The sequence below is a fragment of the Gopherus flavomarginatus genome, chromosome 9 (assembly GCF_025201925.1).
Source record: "Gopherus flavomarginatus isolate rGopFla2 chromosome 9, rGopFla2.mat.asm, whole genome shotgun sequence".
Classification (NCBI taxonomy): domain Eukaryota; kingdom Metazoa; phylum Chordata; order Testudines; family Testudinidae; genus Gopherus; species Gopherus flavomarginatus.
The window spans coordinates 57,903,012-57,922,452 of record NC_066625.1 but is presented as its reverse complement, the minus strand read 5'-3'; the positions used below and the strand labels follow the sequence as shown (position 1 = coordinate 57,922,452).

Genomic DNA, 19,441 nt, shown 5'->3' with positions numbered 1-19,441 from the left:
TCAGCCTGGAAAAGAGGAGACTAAGGGGGGATATGATAGAGATATATAAAATCATGAGTGATGTGGAGAAAGTGGATAAGGAAAAGTTATTTACTTATTCCCATAATACAAGAACTAGGGGTCACCAAATGAAATTAATAGGTAGCAGGTTTAAAACAAATAAAAAGAAGTTCTTCTTCACATAGCACACAGTCAACCTGTGGAACTCCTTACCTGAGGAGGTTGTGAAGGCTGGGACTATAACAATGTTTAAAAGGGAACTGGATAAATTCATGGTGGCTAAGTCCATAAATAGCTATTAGCCAGGAAGGGTAAAGAATGGTATCCCTAGCCTCTGTTCATCAGAGGATGGAGATGGATGGCAGGAGAGAGATCACTTGCCCATTGCCTGTTAGCTTCACTCCCTCTGGGGCACCTGGCATTGGCCACTGTCAGTAGACAGATACTGGGCTAGATGGACCTTTGGTCTGACCCGGTACAGCCGTTCTTATTTCTCACACCCAGTTTATGCAGTCCTTAAAATCCCACAATCTTTACACTATTGTCAAAGCCAGGGCTGGCTTCAGAGAAAATGGCATCCTGGGTGAACTTGCATTTTGGTGTATCAGCCCCCTCTGCCTCCCTAGAGTCCTCACCCAGCGCACCCCCATAACCCCTAACCCTCACTACCTCCCCAGATTCCTCATCTACCCTGCCCCTGTTGCCTCCCTAGGCTCCCCACTCATCCTCTCCATCCACCCCCCCTTGCCTTCAATCCCTGCTGCCTCCTCCAGTCCCACACCGATTGTCCCTGGACCTGCTGCCTCCCCTGGCCCCCTCACCCATCCCACACATCATCCTTGCTCCCCACTCATCCCTCCTGGCCCAAGATGCCTCCCTGGATCCCAGTGCTTAATTTGTAATGCAAGAGGTGCCAGGACTACAGCAAGAAGTCCCAAGGCTCAAGAAGTTCCTCTGGCTGCTGAGTGATGTGTAACTGACACGGCAAGCCCAAAGGTGCTAAGGCTAACTGCCAAGCCTAGAGGTGCCAGGGCTCAGCCCTGGTAAGCCCTGGAACAAATTAAGCTCTGTGGGCTCTCCACCCATCCCTGCCTCACCCCCACTGCCTTCTCAGGGCTCCCTAACCCTCCACTGCCCCCAGGCCTCACTGCTTCCCTTGCCCCATTGCCCTAAGCTCCCTTCCACAGCCTTGCAACTGAGGTCCACCCCAATCTTGCCTCTGGACCATGGCACTCCCTGACCATAGTGCAAAAGACAGTCACCCACTTGTGAGGCCAGCCCTGGACAAAGCATCTAGCAGGCTCCAGCATCCTCCACCACAGGTGGGCTCTTTTTCAGTCCTCTCCTATCTTTCAACCAGGACCACGAGTGCTGAAACAATTTTTATAACTGGGATACTGAAAGTCATTAAACCAAACAGTAAACTCTGTATATAATGGAACCACTTCAAGCCAGGGAGTGCAGCAGCACCCCTCGCACCCTTAGTTCCAGGACCTATGACCAGGACAGCCACCTCAGCCCTTCCAGGTGCATTGCAACTCTGCTCTTCTCAGCAGGAACCACCACAGCCTCTCTGCTGGAGCTCATCCTCACCAGGGGAGCATCTCTCACCCTTCCTGGCCTTCAGCTCTCCCGCATGGAGACATCAGTGGCAGGGGTGGCTCTAGGGATTTTGCTGCCTCAAGCACGGCAGGCAGGCGTGCCTGCGGGAGGTCCGAAGCCGCGGGACCAGTGGACCCTCAGCAGGCACGTCTGCGGGAGGTCCGCCAAAGCTGCAGGACCAGAGGATCCTCCGCAGGCAAGCCGCCGAAGGCAGCCTCCCTGCCTCCCTTGTGGTGACCAGCAGAGCGCCCCCCCGGCTTTCTGCCCCAAGCACATGCTTGGCATGCTGGGGCCTGGAGCCGCTCCTGATCAGTGGATAAATGCCTTCACTGTTCTCTCTGACATCAGCCCTCTCCGGCCCTCAGCTTTGGCTCTCCAGCTTAGAAGTCAGCAGGCAACTTCCTCTGCTGCTCTCTGGCCTTCAGCCATCTCCAGCCCTAGTTGGCCAGCCTCTGTTAAGAGGTATCAGCCAGCAAACCCCTCTGCTGCTCTTCTACCTTCAGCTTTCCCCCAGGAGCCTCCTGCAGCTTCTTTTTATAGTCTCCTGGCTCTCACCTGCCAATCTCTCACCCCCATGAAGCTCTCACCTGCCCTTCTCCAGACTGAACTCTCCACTGTCTCAGTCTTTCCCCATTTTTATGGCTCAGATGCTATCCCTTGAAACCCAACTGGGAAGCAGCTGATGAGTCAAAAGGCCAGTTCCACCCTGTAACAATGCATTTTTCGGTAAATTTACTATTCACCAAATGTTCTCAACTGCCACTGAGGCAGGATTGAACCCTTAGATACATTAAATAAATACACAAACATGTTGGAGTCTTTAGATAATATTAAGGATTCAATTGTGCCCATCCTTATGAAGGTACAAGTAGTGCAAGGTGCAGTTCCAGGAGGAAATGTGGCTAAATCATCTTGAATTCTTCTTGGTAATTCCTGTTGTAATGTTAGCCCCTCCTGCAAGGACTGTGATTTAAAGACCACAAGTTTTCAGTAAGAATTCTAAACACTCAAGACAGCAGAGTCACCCTAGCTTTACACTAATGCGAGATGAGAATATGACCCTGAGACTGCCAAGTTGTATAACCCCTTATTTGTGTCTCATCACTGGATATATAGACTCCACGTCATTAAAATGGGTTATGGTACCAAAGAATACACTCTCAGGACGTGGAAAGCTGTGAATGCACCCACTTGTGCCAATGACTGAACTCACTGGACATTATGTTGTGATGAGTTCGGTCACAGAGACCCCCTTGGAACTGTCACCTGATGTGCTGAGATTACCCCTGAGCCCGTTCTCCTTGCTAGCCTCGGACTTCAGAACCCTGCCTTGTTGAACCAGACATGCTAGCCTACTGCAACATAGACCCAGGTCTGGTCCATGCCCTTAAAGCTGTAGGCTTTAAATGAAAAAAGCTCAGCAGGTCACCTAGCTCCAGCACAGGGATGTACAGTTCCCAGTGGGATCCAAACCCCAAATAAATCCATTTTACTCTGTATAAAGCTTATTCAGGATAAACTCATAAACTGTCCACCCTCTATAACACTAATAGAGAGATATGCACAGCTGTTTGCTCCCCGAGGTATTAATCACTTACTCTGGGTTCATTAATAAACAAATGTGATTTTATTAAGTATAAAATGTAGGATTTAAGTGGTTTCAAGTAATAAACAGACAGAACAAAGTAAGTTGCCAAGCAAAATAAAGCAAAAACACGCAAGTCTAAGCCAAATACATTAGGAAACTGATTACAGATATCTCACCCTCAGAGATGTTCCAATAAGCTTCTTTCACAGACTAAAATCCTTCCTAGTCTGGGCCCAATCCTTTCCCCTGGTACAGTCCTTGTTATTTCCAGCAGACATCTTAGGTGGAAAGCAGGGGGGTTCTCATGATTGGCAGCCACCTCTGTCCTGCTTCACCCCTTTTTTATTGCTTTGGCACAAGGCGGGAATCTTTTGTCTCTCTGGGTCCCCACCATTTCTTTTAAATGGAAGAGTACCAGATTTACGATGGATTCCAGTATCAGGTGACATGATCACATGTCCTGTGAGACCCCAGCTTCCATTCTTCCTGGGCTGGCCCACACATACACAGGAAGGTTTGTAAGTAAACAGAGCCATTTACAACCTATTGTCCTAGTCAATGGGAGCCATCAAGATTCTAAACCACCGTTAATGGCCCACCCTTCGATAATTACAATAGGACCTCAGAGTTATACTTCATATTTTTACCTTCAGATACAAGAATGATACGTACATACAAATATATTCAGTAGGCTATAACCTTTGTTATGATACCTTACAAGAGACCTTCTGCATAAAGCATATTCCAGTTACATCATATTCACATTCATAAGCGTATTTCCATAAAACATATGAAGTGCAACATCGAAATGTAATGGAGGAAACCCACATATTGGCCACAAGATAAATAAATGATAAGAAATCCAGGCTAGATTCTACAGAGGAGACAAAGTTATGCTAAATAGGCTTCTCGCACACTTGCACTAGTCCAAAGAGCCACCCCTACTAATCCTAACTGCCAACTGTCTCAGCTGATTTACAAGCTAGGAGGAGAAAGAGGAGTATTTACTGCTGACTGTGCAAACTTGTTTTTCATAAATACTGAACCAAACTTTCTCAAACTACTAATGTAATGTAAAAGCCACATTAAGCTTAAAGAACAAAATACAATAAAAAAACATTACTGCCTACTAAAGTTCACAGGTAGCTGATAGTTTTTATAAAAGGGTGGCTGCTAATCATAGGCATAGTTTGACTTCTATATTTGAGGGGGAGGCACGAGCCACCGCTCCCCAGCCACCCCCCTCTGAAGGCAGTGCTGCCGCCAGCAGAAATTTAGAGCTGGGCAGCTAGAAAGTGGTGACTCCTGGCTGGGGTGTTCATGTGTTTGCGGCATGGGAGGATTATATTTTGAAGCCCACTCCCACCCAGTCCTGGATTGATTATTGAATTTTTATCTTGCTCCTTCAATTATGGCAGAGGGTCCTGCAAGATCCATGGGATCCCAGTCCCACTGCAGGGCTCTACCTCACATTAGGAATTAAATGTGCATAGAAAATATTTTTTCTTTAAATCTGAATTGTAAACAATTTTTAAAAAAAATCATTGTATATAGTTGGGGGGGACAACACCTCTGCATACCCTCAAAATCTACACTCCTGCTGCCAACAATAGCCTTTCCTGAAGTGGAAATGGCTATCTTGATTTGCAAGAAAAGGACCAAAATCTCTTTTGTAGTGACTAAATATAATCAAGAATCAGTTGACTTTTTTCCTTTTAGTTTGGTAAACAGACAAATTTAGCATATGATTAAAAACTATATGAGAAAATGGAGAAGTAGGAATAATACATCAAGCTTTTTAGTCAAAAAAGACTTTACTCAGCAGATACAGTGTATGACACAACCCTAGAATGATCTTGGAATAGACTAGCTTGCTTCCTTCTGACCTATACAGCAGAAATCCAGATCTCCCTTGGAAACTTTCTAGTAATCACTTCTGTATGCCATTTGTAGAGGGTACAATGAGGCTGAGTTGGATAAAATTCATTCTACTTTTTCTCTCTTTCCCATCCTTGTTCAAGTAACTCCAGTCCAGTTTCCAGACTCAAAAACATGTCACAGAATGTATTTTTTCCCTCCATAAATTCTGTACTTTTTCATCTTCCTTAATATCAGAGTTCTGGTTCTAGATATCATATCAGCCTAGAACCCTGTGTCCAGCATACACATGGCTATGTATATAATTTAGCTGCCCAACTCAAGCCCATGTACATGGGTTTGATCGGATCAAAAGTACTATGCCAGTTTATTTATAAACGCCACCACAGAAGCGTATCTATCTCAAGTATTTCAAATGACTATCTCCAGTCCTTGAAACTCCAGTGTCACCAATATCCTTTTAACAGAAAATCAACAAAGACCAAGCAAAACTCCCCTTTGCCAAAATGAAAACAAAATTTGAGAGGGTTGAACTGCCCACACAAAGTCCAAGGGTAATATAAAAAGTCACAGATCAGCATCTTTTTCTCTTGATCCATCTCCTTTAGTATATATCTATTGACCAGTGTGAAGAAAATCTCTTTGCTTATGTATCAATATCCCTGACATCTGTTGAGTAAAAGTATGCAAAGACTGAACAAGTCTTTATCTATAATTTGCAAAAAGCACAGATTTTATGAGTAATCTATAATATGGATATTTGCACAAGTCACAAACCTCTTATTTTTATTTTTTGACAAAATATAAATTAAGAGAGAAATTCCTGTTTTAGCTACATTAAGATTCAAGAAGACAATCCAATTGAAGGCCCATGAACAGGTTATCAATATTACTCGTCAGCGCAAAAGGTTAATGTGTAGTTTTCCCTTAAGAGAATGTATAATTTCTGAATACATACTATCCTTGATACAAGAAGGCACTAGCCTGAAAATGGTCCAAATTAACAAAATTACCTTTGATGGTAAAGTAAATCTACCTGGCCACATGAGCACACAAATTATCATCTAGAGTTTTACACTTATGTTTAGTGGATGACAGAGGAAATATAAAGTCCCATTTCATTTTTACAGGAAAGGTGAGGCTGTTGTTCTAATAAAATGTTGTGGAATTCATATTCGTGAATTCCATCACTTTATTTTAAGCCTGTAGTGGTTACAGTAATGGACTTTACAGAAAATAATAATAAAATAAATAATTAGTACAGTAATAATATGAACACTATGTTAAGAAAATGTCTTCAGTGTGGTTTGTGCTTATACTACATACCTCCCAACCTTTCCAACAGATAAGCAGGATTTGGTCACTGTCAATCCCTGTGGGCCCATCTGCACTGCAGCCCCTGGCTCCAGTGCCTCTTTTACCATGTCCATGCCACACTCAGCCTCCACTTTCCAGCTCACGCAGGTGCAATGTCACTTCCCATCTCTGAGCTCCCTGCAACCATTGAACATGCCCAGGAGCAGCTGAAACCAATGCCCTCTCTAGCTCTGCCCCTGCCAATGATACGCACCATATGTACGGCTGTGAGTGCCACTGAATGCAGGAAAGGATCTACTTCAACTAGGACATGGGGTTTAGTGGGTCAAAGTGGGACAGTCCCATGGAACCCAGGACTGTTGGGAGGCATGCCATTATTAATTACTAACAATTATTACACATACTTCCAAAGAGTCTGGAGAAAGAGAGAGAGAGATGTATTCCAGAAGAGCCTCATTACAGTAATAGTAACAGTAGTAATTATTCCGTTCTGCCCTGACCAGACAAGAAAAGAGGTAATGACTAATAATAGTTGGAATAGTCCACCGTCTTTAGTGGGACACAACAAACTTCTAGTAAATGTCACTCATTTCACAATCTTCTCTTAAATTAAGTTTCAAATTTCCCCATGAAATCATAGTAACAAGTCATAAAACAGAGACTGGTGAACTAAAATTAATAAACCTGAGGTAAAATTCTTAGGATGCCCTTGCTGTCTTTTCTTATATGCAATTTTCCCATCCAAGAGATGGATCAGTCTGTCTGCTCCTGTTCTACTGCAGGCAGTGATCTTGGTGCCAGTCTACTAAAAGTCACTAAAATCCCATTACTTGTGATCAGTTTGCAAGAGTTGGCAATGCTGCCTTCCCCTGGCTGCTCGGAGGGAACTCCCCTTACCCACCTCCACCACCATGCTATGGGAGCTGGCATCCAATCCCCTCTATTTCTCACTTCATCATTCTCTGCACCACAACTTCTCAGCTTCCCTCCTGCCCCACATCCCCCTGCATCATGTTGCTGCAACCCCTAAATCTGCCTCCTGCTCCCCCTACTGATCCCTTCCCCTCATTCTCTTCATTTACCTTTCAGTGGCTCTGCGCCTCCTCAGAGTCCATATCCCATCTAGCCCCCTAAACTGTACAGTGACAGCCATTTTGCCTGTTACCATAGCTTCAATCTCATTGAAAACAGCGAGAGGTGACAGACAGCTTTATTAAGGGCAGCCTCACTTCTACAAGCTGATAAACTGCAGGGGAGTGGTGGCAATCTTGCTGGCTTCAGCCCCATTGACAGTAATGGGAGATGGTAGCCATTTTGAATATGTGAAAATTCATGAGTTAGCAACCTTTCCTCATGTTTTCACATGAAAAAATCACCCCAAAATTGCTAGAGTTGTGACAAAAATCACAAGAGCTGGCAATACTGCATCCTGTTAGTCACACATCATAACACTCTCAGAGAATCATATATTCACCCATATCCCCATCCACTCTGTAGACACTCACAGAGGCCTCAGTTCAGCAAAGCACTTAAACATACACTTAAATTTAAGTATATACTTATGTCCCATTGACTGTAATGTTAAACATGAACTTAACTGCATTGCTGAATACAGAACAAAATCCAAAATCAGGGCTCATTCATCTAAACAGGCAAGATGGGAAAGGTCTAGTTTAAGTTTATCCACAGTCACAGTCTGGATATTTCCAAAGGTCCACATTCAAACCAGAAAAGTATAGGAAATGTAATATGTCTACCCCAATAAATATGGACTTCTCATAGAGTGGAATAGGAGGGATTCAAAATATTCCCAGCTGCTATTATATAAATCAAAGACACATGAAAATGGTACAGGTGCACAGTTAAGGTTTTCTGGACTGTCTTAATTGTGCATTTCCTATTTCCAGAAACTTGGAAGTTGAGTTTAACCTCATTAAATGGTCAAAAAGTCAGAAGATTTTCAGTGCAGGGCTCTAAAAAAGATTCTTTTACCAAATTAATTATACAAACTTATTTCCATTTTACTGAAATTTTTGATCTGGGAATTTCACATAGAATTATATATATACCTTTGTCTAGCAGTTAGCTATGAATTTCTGCAGTTGACTATCTGAATCATAATTGAATTTTTAGAACTGTTAGACTAAGCTATTGATTGTGGGGAAGTTTTTGTTTTGTTTTGTTTTTTACAATGCAATGTACTGAGTTGCTTTCCATTGCCAGAACTCAGCACCTGATGACAGGGTATGGATCACTCAACAATTGACCTGTTCTGTTCATTCTTTCTGAAGCATCTGGCACTGAAGACAGGATAGTGGGCTAGCCAGACCACTGGTCTCACACAGGATGGCCGTTCTTATGTTTTTATGCACTGAGTTATATTTCCTGGATTTTGTGCCATTCATTTGGTACATTTGTAATAGACCTGAACCTATAGTTTATTTACTGAATCCCAAGTCCTCTGCATCTTGATGGAACATGGGTAAATATTCTGAATGTAGTAAAGATAGCCTTTTTGCAAAATGTCTTTAAAACCTTATTTCACATTAAACATTAAATGCATTGTACCACCACGTTGGCTAATAAGAAGCGTATTGAGAATGTTGTGGCTGGATGGTGATTTCATCCACCCTTGAGACCAAGTCCCTCATGTGATACGTCTAATGCCAGCTTAGAATATTTAAGTCCACTGATAGGTTCCTAACCTGAATTTCCTTCAAATTATATTTAATCAAGTGCTTGTTGCCATGGCAGATTGGTGTGAAATTCTGTTCCTATTAAGTCAATGCCAAAACTTCCATGGACTTCAGCAGAACCAGGATTCTACCCTACTCACTTATGTACAAATTTAAAAACACAAGTTACATTAAGATACCACAGAAGGTACTCCACTATCAAGTGTGAAATAGAGAGAACCACTGCTTCTGCCTCTAGAAATATTAGCAGTCATGTATTCTAGATGAAAAAGAAATAAGAACTTAAGGGGTGGGAAGAAAAATAAATCTTAAAAAGGAAATACAAATGGATCTTATTTAAACAAAGTTTTAAGGTGCTGATAATGATTTGTCAATGCTTAGTGTGAGTCTAGAATAAGGTGTCTATCAGGAACCAAGCTTTCTCATGTACTGGAAAAATCAAGACAATTAATTTCAAGATTCTGAAATTAATTGATATTGGCTGTTGCTCACCCTGAGCAGGCTGCTAGTTCAACAGTACTATTTGCCTCGCTTCACATATATGTATGCTGAAGGAGAAAAAAAATCACATTACGCTGAGAGTGACTGCTGCCCTGAGGTTGAAGTAACTTTTAAGCCATTTTTCAACTCAATACTCTTTTTTTTAGAAATGTTTTGAGTTTTTGCAGAACTACAAATCTTCACGTTAGTATTCAGATCACTGCTCTCCCCAGTCACTGCTGCACCCATTTCTGGATTTAACAGTTTCTGTCTCATGCAGTGAACACTATGCCATTGGACACAGGTGTTAAAATAAAAAAGCCAGAGACTGTGCAAACTGACCATTTTTGTAAATAAATTCACAATACATACTACAAAGGGACATTCTGCATTACTTCCAAAACAGAATTGGTAAAATTTTGACAATTATGATACTGTGGATAGGACATAGTCTGAACTGAATAATGCTAGTAGCAATAAAATTCAGTCTATGGACTAGCAAAGGAAATTGTCAATTCAGAATCATTGGCACAGTTTTCTTGCTTTCTAGTTTCAACAAAGGACTTTTGTCATTCTGCATTAAATAGTAAAGTTAGCATTGAGTGAATATGGTTCTTATTGACTTTCGCAGTAGCAGAATCAGGTCCTTAGTTTTAAATTTTGTGAACTAAAGATATCGTTTGTTAGTATAAATTCTCAAGTTACTTTACCTGGTTTTGTGGCTTTCTGCAATTTCATTTTCATCTTGCAATTTTTTCTTAAGGGTCTCTTCGCTGCCAGCCATTCTGACAAGCTCTCCACAACAAATATGCTAAAAATTTATCTGGATCAGGCATAAATAAGCTACGGAGACCATTTAAGAAATGAACAGTAACAGGATACTTGTTCAAATAAAGACGTAATGCAGGAGGAGGAGACTAAAACTTCATTTCTCTCTGATTTTAACATGCTTGAAATGTTTCAGTGCCTGCCAGTTGCTTACTGTTAAAACTTTTCTTTTTTTATTCAGTTTTCTGTAATTATACATGAGAAGAATTTCAATGAGACCATAGTTCTTTAAGATGCAAATTTTCTCTTTTGCTAGGATATCTAACCAATCAGTTCACAGCTTACAACAACTGAAGCAATTCTTATTAATTCTAGTTTCAAAATAGAGCATCCAAGTAAACTATTTTCTCCAGAAAATGCAGATTAATTAAATTAGTATATGACTCTGACTTTCAAGTCAATCAGACATAAGAAACCCTTTCCTGTAAGTGGCAGAGTGCCAACAGCTCCCTTTTACTTCAATTCACAGGACCAGGCCTACCATATATATTGAAAAGGATTCTATTCATCACTAAACTAACATCCTGCCAGAATTTAAGAAAACTGTGTTTGGCCACTTGGTGAATAAATGTATATTGACCCTTTCCTAAATTTATATTATCCCCTTTGCTAAAAGTGTATTATTCCTGAAATACATACCCAGCACATTGACAATGCAGCACAGTATTCAGTATCATTCTATCAAGTGCCATTTGAAATGGGTGGCGGGAGAGAAAACCTTGGAGGTGGGTCCCAAGATGTCTCATCCTAACTACCCCCAGAAATTTGTTTGAAAACATGTAATAGCACAATATGAAACATTACAAAGGCAAAAAAGTTTACATTTATGGGGCCCAGGATTCAGGAATAAGTATTTTTGTCCAGAGTGATTAAAATCCATCAGTGTCAGAGAAATCTCCCTACTTCTTCCTTCAGTTTGGTGACCGTTTTCAAAAGGGCTCCTGCAGGGCTCTAGAAAGCCCACTTAAGTTTATTACTGGTTTTCCTAAGCATTACAAGGAAAACATACATAACCCTGGGCTGAAACCTTATGTGTTAGTTTCAGCTTGGATAATTTTTATTGTAGAATGTAACAAAGCAGCAGGTCATTGCAGACTAAGTGGGCCCTTTGCTTTTGATTGTGGGTGTTCAGCTTATTAGAATCTCAGAGTCAAGAGGAATAAATTCCAGACATTTTTTCCCCTCTAAGCGTAATTTTTTCTTCCTCTTATCACCTAAAATTTCTTATCTTCTATGGGAAGTGAAGGAGTCCTGCTAGCTGGAGGATCACTGGCTTCTATGAGTGGCTGCTGTCTGTAGTTTTGAGTAGTCCAATGACAGGAGTGGACCTCATAGAGGCCAGGTCCAGACTAGAGCTTTAAATCGATTTAAACAGCGTTAAATCGATTTAACGCTGTAACCGTCCACACTACAGGGTACAGAAAATCGATTTTAAGGGGCCCTAAAATCGATTTCTGTACTCCAGCTAAACGAGAGGAGTAACCCTAATATCGATTTTTTAAAATCGATTTTAAGCTAGTGTGGACGGAAATCGAAGTTAATGGCCTCCGGGAGGTATCCCACAGTGCACCAGTGGCCACTCTGCACTGGTAAAGGAACTCTACTGCTGGCCAGGTACACAGGAAAAGCCCCAGGAACTTTTAAATTTCATTTCCTGTCTGCCCAGCGTGGAGCTCTCAGCAGCAGAGATAACAATGCAATCTCCTGAGAATAGGAAAAGAGCTCCAGCATGGAACACACAGGAGTTATTGGATCTGATAGCTGTATGGGGAGAAGAGTCAGTACTTTCAGAACTGCGGTCCAGTAGACGAAATGAGAAAACCTTTGAAAAGATTTCTAATGCCATGCGGCAGAGAGGACATAGCAGAGACTCGTTGCAGTGCAGAGTTAAAGTGAAGGAGCTCAGACAGGCGTACCAGAAGACCAAAGCAGCAAAGGGCAGGTCAGGATCTGGCCCCAAAACATGCCGCTTCTACGAGGAGCTTAACACAGTATTAGGGAACTGCGCAACGACAAACCCCCCCTTGTCTGTGGATTCAGAGGTGGGGGTAGTGATCTCTGCCACTGCTGAAGACTTAGAGGACGTCGAAGATGTGGATGAGGAAAAGGAGGAGGACGAGACAGCAGAGAGCACAGAGCATTCAATTCCCCCTAACAGCCAGGATCTTTTCCTAACCCTGACAGAAGTACCCTGGCAGCCCTCTCAAGCCAGTAGCCCAGAAAATGAAGCTGTGGAAGCGTCCTCTGGTGAGTGCACTTTTTTTAATTAAAAGCATAGCTGGAAAGCAAGCGTTTTTTACTGAGTGATTTGCCATGAGTGCTTGCATGCAGTAGCTGGAATTAGAGTTACTGGAACAGTCTGTTAACATGTCTGGGGATGGAGCGAAAATCCTCCAGGGACATCTCTATGAAGCGCTCCTGGAGGAACCCCAAAAGCCTTTGCAGAAGGTTTCTGGGCAGGGCTGCCTTGTTCCGTCCGCCATGAAACGAAACTTTACCACGCCATGCCTGGAGCACGTAATCAGGTATCAAAGCCTAGCAGCGAATGGGCCCGGGGACTGCTGGCATTCAAGAAGCATAATTTCTTTTTCTCTTTCTGTTATCCTCAGGAGAGTGATATCGTTCATGGTCACCTGTTAGAAATTAATGTACTTTAGTAAGGGAACAGAGATGACCATTCTTTCTTGTCTGCTGTACTGCTCCAGTAAATGAAAATCTTTCCTAACATTTAGCCCTGTGGGGGATGGTAGAATGCTAAACATTCCCACGGGGCGGTGTCTCCAAGCACTTGGGCAGCATGAATCATCCCTAGTAATTGCCATGGCAGAAGGGGGAAGGGGTGAGGTGGAAGGCGTTAAACCTACCTCCCAGTACAGCAGAGATGCAGATTATGGGGGGGGGGCATTCACTATTGCCCTCTGCTGAACCTTTTCCATGGCTTAAGAAAAGAATCCAGTGTTATTCTTTAAGCACTTTGCCTCCAAAGCGTGCAAGCTACCTGATAATAGCAGGGGGTGCAGGGTAATAAAAGCCATTGCACGGTTCACTGCCATTTCACTTACCATTTTCTCCAGACACGGTTTGTGTACTCCCCTGAACTGCGTCTGAGCTGATATCTCAGTCCACAGCCGCAAGCAATAAGTATTAAAAGAATCCTAAGGCGACCTTGTAGTACAGTTACATGTGCTAGGTACGGTGAATAGTGCAGTTCACTGTGAAAGAGTATAACCATTGTTCTGTGAAATGTGTCTCTTATGATTCTTCTACCACTCTTTCCCCCCCACCCCCCACACAGCTGCACATTTCTCCAGCCTCCCTTCTCCTGTCCGACGGGGAGGTCAGATAAGGAGGCTAAGGAAGAAGAGGACGCGGGAGGAGATGTTCACAGAAATAATGGCAGTAACCCGTACTGAGAGAGCTCATCAGGGGGACTGGAAACATTTGGTCGCAAAGTACAGGGAGGCTGCCAGTCAACGTGAAGACAGGAGGGACGCTAAAAATGATTTGTGGTGGGAGGAAGATCAGCGTTGGCGGGCAGCAACGCTGGAGCTTCTTCGTGATCAGACTGACATCCTCCGCAGTATGCTGGAAGAGCTGCGGGGTCACAGAGTGCCACTGCAGCCCATGTATAACCTCCCTCAGTATTCACCGTGTCCCACTCCTTCCAGAACCAGGCGTGTAAGAACGCGTGGGGGAAGGCTCTCTGCACCAGCCCCCTCCACCCCCGTGGACAGTCCAACCAGAAGGCAGTCATTACATTGAAATGCCCTTTATGTCATGTTTCTTCCCTCCTGTACTCCTCCCAAACCTCTCCCGTGGTACCTTTTCATTTTTTTGACTCTCAGTACATGCTATTCAAAGGCAGTGTGAGGGTGGGTTGTTAATGATAGTAAGCAAGCAGTTCTGGAAGGCTGCAGGGAAGCTAGCTTGCAGCATCAGGAGTTAACACATGGGGAGGTGGGTAATAAAGGGGAGATAAACACAGCAGTCACACCGTACCATGGACCATGATAAATCTTGTTTTCAGGGCTTCTCTGATGCGCCTTTTTCTTACCTACCTCCCTCCCTCCCTTCAAACCTCCCTCCCTCCCTTCCCCGGAAAACACCGAGGTATGAAATTTCATTCAGAGGCTTGATAAAGCAAGCATGAGGGTTGGTTGCTTAAAGGGACTGACTTTTAATAATGAACACAATTTTTTAAGCATATAATAGTAACTTTATTTTCAATAAACAATCAGTTATGGAAGGGTGCAGGGAAGCTTGCTTGCAGCAGCAGGAGTCAAGACATGGGGAGGTGGGTAATAAAAGGGAAATAAACATAGCAGTCACACCGTTCCCTGGTCCATGATGACACTTCTGGGCTCCCTTAACTACCTTTGTGTCCCCTTCCTCCCTCCCTCCCTAACCCTAACCCTAACCCTTTACTATTCTCCCCTCAAAAAAACCCAACTTATGTAATTCTATTCGCAGGCTTGTAAATGCAAGAGGGAGGGTGCGTTGCTTACAGGGACTGTCTTCTAATAAAGAATTCAATGTTTTCTACAGACAGCAACTTTACTTTCCGTAAGCAAGCAGTTCTGGAAGGGTGCAGGGAAGCTAGCTTGCAGCAGCAGGACTGAATACATGGGGAGGGTGGTAATCAGTGGAAAAGAAACTCTGCATTCAAACTGTACCCTGGCCCATGAGGAAGCTACTTTTCAGGGCTTCTCTGATGCGCACAGCATCCTGGTGTGATCTTCTAATTGCCCTGGTGTCTGGCTGCACATAGTCAGCGGCCAGGTGGTTTGCCTCAGCCTCCCACCCCGCTATAAAGGTCTCCCCCTTACTCTCACAGAGATTGTGGAGCACACAGCAAGCAGCAATAACAAAGGGGATATTGGTTTGGCTGAGATCCGAGCGAGTAAGTAGCGTTCTCCAGCGTCCTTTCAATCTGCCAAATGCACATTCTACGACCATTCTGCACTTGCTCAGCCTGTAATTAAACAACTCCTGACCACTGTCCAGGCTGCCTGTGTATGGCTTCGTTAGCCAGGGCATCAAGGGGTAGGCTGGGTCCCCCAGGATAACTATAGGCATTTCAACATCTCCAACTGTTATTCTCTGGTCCGGGAAGTAAGTCCCTCGCTGCAGCTGTTTAAACAGAGTAGTGCTCCTGAAGACACGAGCGTCATGAACCCTTCCTGGCCATCCCACGTGGATGTTGGTGAAACGTCCCTTGTGATCCACCAGGGCTTGCAGCACCATGGAAAAGTACCCCTTGCGGTTTATGTACTGGGTGCCCTGGTGCTCCGGTGCCAAGATAGGGATATGGGTTCCATCTATGGCCCCCCCACAGTTAGGGAATCCCATTGCAGCAAAGCCATCCACTATGACCTGCACGTTTCCCAGAGTCACAACCTTTCGTAGCAGCAGCTTAATGATTGCTTTGGCTACTTCCAGCACAGCAGCCCCCACAGTAGATTTGCCCACTCCAAATTGATTCCCGACTGACCGGTAGCTGTCTGGCGTTGCAAGCTTCCAGATGGCTATTGCCACTCACTTCTCCACTGTGAGGGCTGGTCTCATCCTGGTATTATGGCGTTTCAGGACAAGGGAAAGCAAGTCACAAAGCTCAAAGAAAGTGCTCTTACGCATGCGAAAGTTCCACAGCCACTGCGAATCGTCCCACACCTGCAGGACTATGCGGTCCCACCAGTCAGTGCTTGTTTCCCGTGCCCAAAATTGGCGAGGAACGGATAGAACCTCCCCCATAACCGTCAGGAGCTCCAAAGCGCAGGGGCCCGCAGTGTCGGAAAACTCGTTCTCCAAGTCCTCATCACTGTCGTCCCCGCACTGAAGCATTCTCTCTTGCATTTCTGTCTCATGGTTCAGCATGGATAGTACGAGAATGTGTGAACTGTTTACAGCATGCGCGATCAAGGATAAGAGCTGACCAGGATCCATGCTTGCTGCAAAATGGCGTTTTCTCACTGCAGCCAGTAAAAAACGCGCGAAGTGACTGTCTGCCGCTTTCAGGAAGGGAGGGGGTGAGGCTGTACCCAGAACCACCCACGACAGGGATTTTGGCCCCATCATGCACTGGGGTAGTAACCCATAATTCCAATGGGCAGGGACCCCTGCAGGAACTGTGGGATAGGTACCCAGAGTGCAACGCTCCGGGTTTCGATGGACGCCAGGGAACATGGACGCTCAAGATCGATGTAAGTCGCCGTAGTGTGGACGCACAAAATCGATTTTATAAACTCTGCTTTATAAAATCGATTTTGAAACCACCGATTTTAACCTGTAGTGTGGACGTGGGCAGAGGGAGCATAAGTTCTGATTAGAATGCTCTGAAACTAGTCCTCTGAATGAGTGCTAAATTAAAAAAAAGAAAAGAAAAAGCCATCTCAGAGATCTGGCCTTTAAAATATTTTATTTTCTTTGGGTCAGAGGAATAACAGGGAAAACTTGATAAGCATCCCCAAATTAAAAGGAAAATACTGTACTTGGGAAGGAAGCTAAGGGCTTAGTGATTGGCGGGGGTGAAAGGAACCACAGACTTGTCAAATACTTGTTCTTTTCCCAAGCTCAAGCTGTGAGAAGCACAGTGACAAAGATAGCTAAACCACTACAGTAGAGAGGATTTGTCTATTTATTTGTTTGAGAGGTATTTGGTAGAGAAAACTTGTTTTTCTATGGGAAATATAATTGGACTGTATAGCTTTATAGTAACCTCTGCAAATTTCTTGTAGTCTCCAGCTGGAGAGGGACCTGTGTCAGAATTGCCAGGCAGGCAGCTGAGGCAGCTGGATAGCATGGGAAAAGGAACTGGCTAGAGAGTAAGAGCAGGCTGAAGCATCAGCAATGGTGAGCCAGAGCAGTCTGTCAAAATTGCTAGGCAATATGAGTACTCGCAGCCAAGTAGCAGGGTGGATTTGATTTAAATCATGATTTAAATGACTAGTCAGGAAGACTTAATTTAATCATGGATTTCTACATAAAAGTGCATTCTTGTTGGTTGTTATAATCTTAATACATATTCTTCACAACTCAGAGATAGATGTAGGTTTCATTTTTAGAAAGTACACACTATACATTTTTAAGTGATTTATTTTGAAAACTTTTCAGATTAGTTTTACAGCTATATCAGAAAATAAGTTATTGTTTTGTTATTTCATTTACCAAAGGTAACTGAAGCAGATATTTATGAAGTCATTGGGAGGTGAACTATCTCCAATTCAACAGGTTAATCAGTAATATTTGGAGGATTTTCTTGCTATGCTGTATTAGGAGGAGAACATCACCAGACAGACATTTAAATTGTTTTATTTAACAAAAACAATAATGTTATGTATTCTGGATTTTTTTCTTCAACAGCAAACATATAACATTTTAACAAAACAAGTATATAATTTTTTGAATTTAGTTAAACATTCAAGTTGTTTAAAATCAGGTTTGTTTTTGTTAAAATTGTTTTTAACTAAAATAGTTAAATGAAATTTAAAAAAAAATTAAATTGACTATGTCAGCCAGGTCAACATGAGAAACTTAAAATATTGGCTTCTGCAACTAACTCAGGTATCTTCATCTTCATTTTTCTTTTTGTTCATAATCTGGAAAAGAAAAACAGGCTTTCCTGCTTTTTCAGGTCCCAAATGATTTCTCAATTTGGAATGAATTACTCCAAAGGAAGAAAATATCTTTCCACACTGGCAGAAGAAGCTACTGCTGTTAAAAGTGAGATTATCATTTTAACAGTCTCTGAATCCAAGTGCTTAAATGATTTCCACCAGTCCACTGGTGTGACTTTCTTTAAAACATCATTAGCAAACATATATTTCTTGAATGGTTCATCCTTAGCTCTGAAGTTGGCATTATGGAGGGATGATTGCTGAATGTCCATGTCATAGCCAACTCCTCTTCTTCAGCAGTTAAGGTTTGACCCTGATATCGAGTAGTATTGAGAATATTTGCAAGAAAATGAGCTCGAGATATTGCTTGTCCCATTCGTTTTTTTAATGCTTGTAATTTAACTCTGTCATTGCATATTTTTCTTTTTAAGATCTCATTCAGTTCTCTCCAAATTTCAACAGTGTCAGCAATAAAACAGAATACTTAGCATGCGTTCAACATTTCTCTTATGCCCAATGTGGAGAACTTTGGCTGTGACAGTGCCATCTATTTTTTTCACGATTTTGTTCACAAACTGTCATCAGATTAGGCCAGTTCTTGATATACTGCTCAAAACAGTCCACTACTGACTTGCATCGCACGTCTTACAGGAGAATTAGCTTAGTTCCTCCCACTTTTTTCAGAGCAGCTGCTGCAAAGTGGTTGTTAGGGAAGTATTTTGCAATTTCAGCAACGTTAGCCTTTATTTCTGGAACACTGAAGTCTTTGGCTAGGAGATGCATCAAATGAGCACTGCAACCGTATGTTATTAGCTTGGGACTCTCTTCACTCTTCTAAATTTCTTCTCATCTTGGATACATTTGCAGCATTGTCTGTGACCAAGCTGCGTATTAGACATTTGAAATTTTTTTTCACAGTTCGTTACAGCTTTTACTGCTACTTCTTTTAATTATTCTTCTGTGTGTGCATTTCCTGATGTATCAATTGTTTCTGTAAGGAAGACATTCCCTTCTTATGTTATTACACAAGCACATACAACAAGATCATTGTGGACATTGCTCCACCTATCAAGACTAAGGTTAACAATTTCACCCTCATAGACTCATAGACTCTAGGACTGGAAGGGACCTCGAGAGGTCATCGAGTCCAGTCCCCTTCCCTCATGGCAGGACCAAATACTGTCTAGACCATCCCTAATAGACATTTATCTAACCTACTCTTAAATATCTCCAGAGATGGAGATTCCACAACTTCCCTAGGCAATCTATTCCAGTGTTTAACTACCCTGACAGTTAGGAACTTTTTCCTAATGTCCAACCTAAATCTCCCTTGCTGCAGTTTAAGCCCATTGCTTCTTGTTCTATCATTGGAGGCTAAGGTGAACAAGTTTTCTCCCTCCTCCTGATGACACCCTTTTAGATACCTGAAAACTGCTATC

The 19,441-nt window shown here is 42.9% G+C and overlaps 2 protein-coding genes across 3 annotated transcripts in view; one reads left to right on the top strand and one right to left on the bottom strand.

The window, feature by feature from the left end:
- Positions 1–19,441, bottom strand: part of ACSBG1 (acyl-CoA synthetase bubblegum family member 1) — a 122,386-nt gene that overhangs the window by 79,716 nt on the left and 23,229 nt on the right. The window contains exon 1 of one of the 2 annotated variants that reach the window (XM_050966993.1): positions 10,272–10,512. The exons of the other annotated variant lie outside the window; for it this stretch is intronic. Within the exon in view, the coding sequence (XP_050822950.1) occupies positions 10,272–10,345 (74 nt within the window). The 5' untranslated portion in view covers positions 10,346–10,512. Of the gene's footprint in view, positions 1–10,271; positions 10,513–19,441 lie in introns of those variants that run through there. 2 annotated transcript variants of the gene reach the window in all.
- LOC127058566 (uncharacterized) lies at positions 12,013–17,207 on the top strand. Its single transcript, XM_050968710.1, has 3 exons — positions 12,013–12,636; positions 13,685–14,067; positions 17,124–17,207. The coding sequence occupies exons 1-3, from the start codon at positions 12,084–12,086 to the stop codon at positions 17,205–17,207; spliced, it is 1,020 nt and encodes a 339-aa protein (XP_050824667.1). The 5' UTR covers positions 12,013–12,083.

Excerpts from the sequence above, each read along its gene's own strand:
- LOC127058566 (XM_050968710.1), top strand. The coding sequence starts at position 12,084 with ATGCAATCTCCTGAGAATAGGAAAAGAGCTCCAGCATGGAACACACAG. Across the intron at positions 12,637-13,684 it reads AGCTGTGGAAGCGTCCTCTG|CTGCACATTTCTCCAGCCTC; the intron begins GTGAGTGCACTT and ends CCCCCCACACAG. Across the intron at positions 14,068-17,123 it reads CTCCTTCCAGAACCAGGCGT|TCTCCAGCTGGAGAGGGACC; the intron begins GTAAGAACGCGT and ends AATTTCTTGTAG.